Below are 3624 nucleotides of genomic sequence, written 5' to 3'. Positions count from 1 at the left end.
AGCCGCCTGGATGGCGCCATTGGTGGGATCCAGCTGCATCGTCCAGCAGCGACGATTCCCCCCCGCCGGCCAGCGAGGACGAGTTGGACGACGAGGAGGAGGACGAAGAGGCCGTGGAGCAGGCCGAGGAGCAGGCCGAGGAAGAGGCCGAGGAAGAGGAGGAGGAGCAGGAGCAGGAGGAGGAGCAGGAGGAGGAGGACGAAGAAGCTGATGAGGACGACGACGAGGACTCAACTTCCTCCGACGAGGAGGTGGCGAGCCGGAAGCGTCGCCGCGACGACGATGAGGCGGGGCCTTCTAAGAAGAAGAAGAAGTAGTTTAGTTTTAAAGTTTTTATATGTAATTCTTATGTTTATTCGAATTATATTCGAAATATATATATAACTATCTATGTTGCACCACTTGAGAGTTCAAAGCTTTCGTTCGACGAGGGTATTGCCGTAGATCGGGAAGACGAGGGTTTTGCCGTAGATCGGGAAGACGAGGGTTTTGCCGTAGATCGGAGGCCATTGTCGCCGACAAGTTGGGGCCACGCGCGCTTTCGCTTCGTCCGGAGTCCCCGAGCGCTCCCCGGGGGGCCGGGGATGTCGTGGGATCGCCGGATGGATTTAGGCCCAAATCCGGACGAAAACGAGGAACCGGGGGCGCGACTGGGCCGAATTACGCCGTCCGGATGGAAAAAACGCTCGCCGGGGGCCTGTTCGGGGGGACGAGTGGAGATGCTCTAAGCTATAACGGCACAAAAAGCCCCGTTCCGTTCTCCGCCTCGTATCGTACATCGTCTTCTCCTTCCCCTACAGGCTACAGCCTGCCCCCTCTCCTCTCGCCCCGTTCCAAGAAAACCAAGAACCTCTCCCCCCCTGGCCATGGAGGACACCTCGGTGGTTTTAGCCCGCGCCTCCTGCCTGGCCCGTGCTATAGCGGCCGCTGAGTTCCTCTCCTCCCTGCAGCTAGTCCGGGCGGCGGAGCTGGTGGCGCGCGCCGCCGAACGCTGCGGATACCCTGACCGCGGGATGGAGCTGCAGGAGGCAGCCGATCGAATTTCCCTCGCCGACCGTCAGAAGATGGCCAACGCCGCCGCGATGCTCAGCAGCGCCGCCGCCAGGGCAGGCCAAGCGGCAGATACGAGTGGTGGCGGACCGGGCGAGTTTCGCCAGGCCTGCCGGGATTTGGAGACGGCGGCGCGCGAGCTTTCCATCGCCGTGGCGTCGGCGGAGTCCGATTCGAAGCTCAGGGACAGGAGCGCCCAGTCGTGCAATTGGATATTTTGGCGCAAGAAGGAACAGCCGGAGCAGCACCTCGACGGCGGAAGCCTACGGGAAGCTCTTCTCCACCACCAGCCCTGGCCGGCGTCTACATCCACGGCGTCTGGCGCACTGGATTTAGCTCCTGGCGGACATGCTCGCCCCGCCCCGCAGGTATGCGCTTGATTTGTGCAGCATTCCTAACTTATCTGTACATAAGAAAAGAACCCTCTTTCTTGCTTGCTGGTGAGCGAGCAATCTTTCATGAGAACCAAGATATTTGGTTCGAGTGCAGTATAATAAATTGGCTGTTTTCTTCCATCACCCCCCAATTAATTTACCTTGCAATGTGTTTACAATTCTGTGTGATCAACTGCAGCATTACTAACTGAAGAGTAGCAATTTCTTTGATGCTATTAGCTCTTAAGCTCTGCAAACTGATCTACATTGTACTAATACGGAATATGGATGCTTATCCGTTTGCTAATGCTCTGGTTACTGACATTGCTTGAAGGATCCTGTGTAATTTTTTGTGACAGAAAGTCACTTCACTGATTAGGGTTGTTTTCTATTTAGCCTAGCAATTTGTTACTAAGGCCCTACCGAAACACACAGGATGCTTTACAGTTTTTTAACTGACTCAATACATACGGCTAGAGTTTGTTATAGCCGAATCATGGGTGTCTACCGTTTTTTAGTTCTGAACTTGTTCCTTGCGTGCAGGAAAAAAACGTATGTTTCAATTTCTTTGATGCTATTAGCTCTTTTTTTTTTAGATTCACAGGGAGACAGCCTCCCTGGTTCCATTTATAACATAAACGAAAAAAAAAATTCGAAAAGGGGGAAAAATCGCCCCAGCTTCTGCATCCAAAGGATGCACACGGCTTTTTATTAGATTATTCGCAAACCTTACAAGAAGTAATACAAAAAATCAACCTTGAAGCCACCTCACTAGACCTACAGTGGGATGAAGGGGGTGACAATACACCAACTGACATCATCCAAAAACCAAATGCCTTCCCAAACCGCCCAATAGCAGGTGAGAAGCACATCCAGTCAAGCAGACTCTCCGCGCATGCCAACGCACACGCCACAGAAGTTGCTACCGCCGTCTTCCTCGACTCCATCTTCAAGAGAGATCTACATTGTACTAATAGGGAACAGGGATGCTTATCCGTTTGCTAATGCTCTGGTTTGCAGGATGGGAGACTCTCACTGCAGGAGAACCTGGGGGAGTATTTAGGCTATGCGTTGTTCGGTTCACTGACCTTGTTGCCTTACTTGGATCCTGAGGGACGGGTGATGAAGCTGCTGTCACCCAATCAAAGATACGCGTTTCAGTTTTTCTTCTCTGTGTGGTGGAGCGCAGTTAGTCTAGGTGTTCCTTGCAAGAATAGCCAGACTCCCGCGTTGCTGCAGTGTGCTTCTGCCGCAAACTGCATTGGCATGGTTGGCATTACTGCCCTCGTGATCTGGTATAGCTACAAACTCTTAGCACCAAAAGCTCGTGTATCTTCGTATCTCGTTATGGCCTTTGCTTGCGGTCTGCACCTGGCTGCTTGGCTTTGGGTAAGTTTTGCACTTCTCATTTCTTTAAGATTTAATCTCGTCTTCTCATCTGTATTTCTAAAGTTTGCGTTCATGTGAATGTTGCAGGATTGCTGCAAATGGCTCAGAGGTGATGGAGCGTAGGGTATAGTTTTGGTGCATGGTGATTGGTTTGGTTACTGTTGAGTTAACCACTGATAGCAGATTATTGAACATAGGAACGTTGTTAAAGATTTTTTTAACATTGTTGTTAGCGAAAACAAGGAACATCACTGTACAACCCTTATAGCATTTCCATGATACTTTTGAGAAACATTCCTGGTTCAACCGTGTACTGGTGCAATGGTGTGTCATGTTTGGAATGAATAGAGTATCTTGTTTCTTAGTTCCAGTTTCCCATTTTTGTGCAATGGTGGATCAGATTCTTCGCGGCAAGGTCCAATGAGGCGAAAGCTAGTGAAAGCCTTTGCGGTATGTTTCACACAAGTTCAGATTCATTACCATACTGATGTCAATGTCTTTACTTTGGCCTTCTTCTTTTTTTTCTTTTTAGGTACTGGTGGTTTGGTTTACCCATCCACCTGTTATCCATATTAACATATTGTGAAATGTACTAGGATTTCTGGTTGGAAAAAGTTTATGCTGCATTTATGTAAGTTCCATAGTTCTTTTTTTTCATGAAAAGGGTATTCTGTGTTGGCTACTGCAAGTGAGGTATGCCTGCTTTGCTGCTATTAATACCAGTTCTTAGTTAATTTTCTTGAGACAATTTCTTAGCAGAAATGAGGGCTTACTGAAAATATAAATGACTGAGCAGATCGGATTTGCCAAT

General features: G+C 49.5%; 1 protein-coding gene across 1 annotated transcript; it reads left to right on the top strand.

Annotated features, from left to right (window-relative positions):
- The first annotated feature begins 778 nt into the window (after window positions 1–778).
- Window positions 779–3177, top strand: LOC127299812 (uncharacterized). The gene is made up of 3 exons (XM_051329858.2): window positions 779–1418; window positions 2445–2813; window positions 2901–3177. Exons 1-3 carry the CDS (start codon window positions 867–869, stop codon window positions 2934–2936), a joined length of 957 nt encoding a protein of 318 aa, XP_051185818.1. The 5' UTR covers window positions 779–866; the 3' UTR covers window positions 2937–3177.
- The last annotated feature ends 447 nt before the right edge of the window (window positions 3178–3624 follow it).

The sequence above is a fragment of the Lolium perenne genome, chromosome 5 (assembly GCF_019359855.2).
Source record: "Lolium perenne isolate Kyuss_39 chromosome 5, Kyuss_2.0, whole genome shotgun sequence".
In the NCBI taxonomy this organism is placed as follows: domain Eukaryota; kingdom Viridiplantae; phylum Streptophyta; class Magnoliopsida; order Poales; family Poaceae; genus Lolium; species Lolium perenne.
The sequence above is the reverse complement of the archived record's forward strand: the minus strand, read 5'-3'. Positions and strand labels throughout refer to the sequence as shown.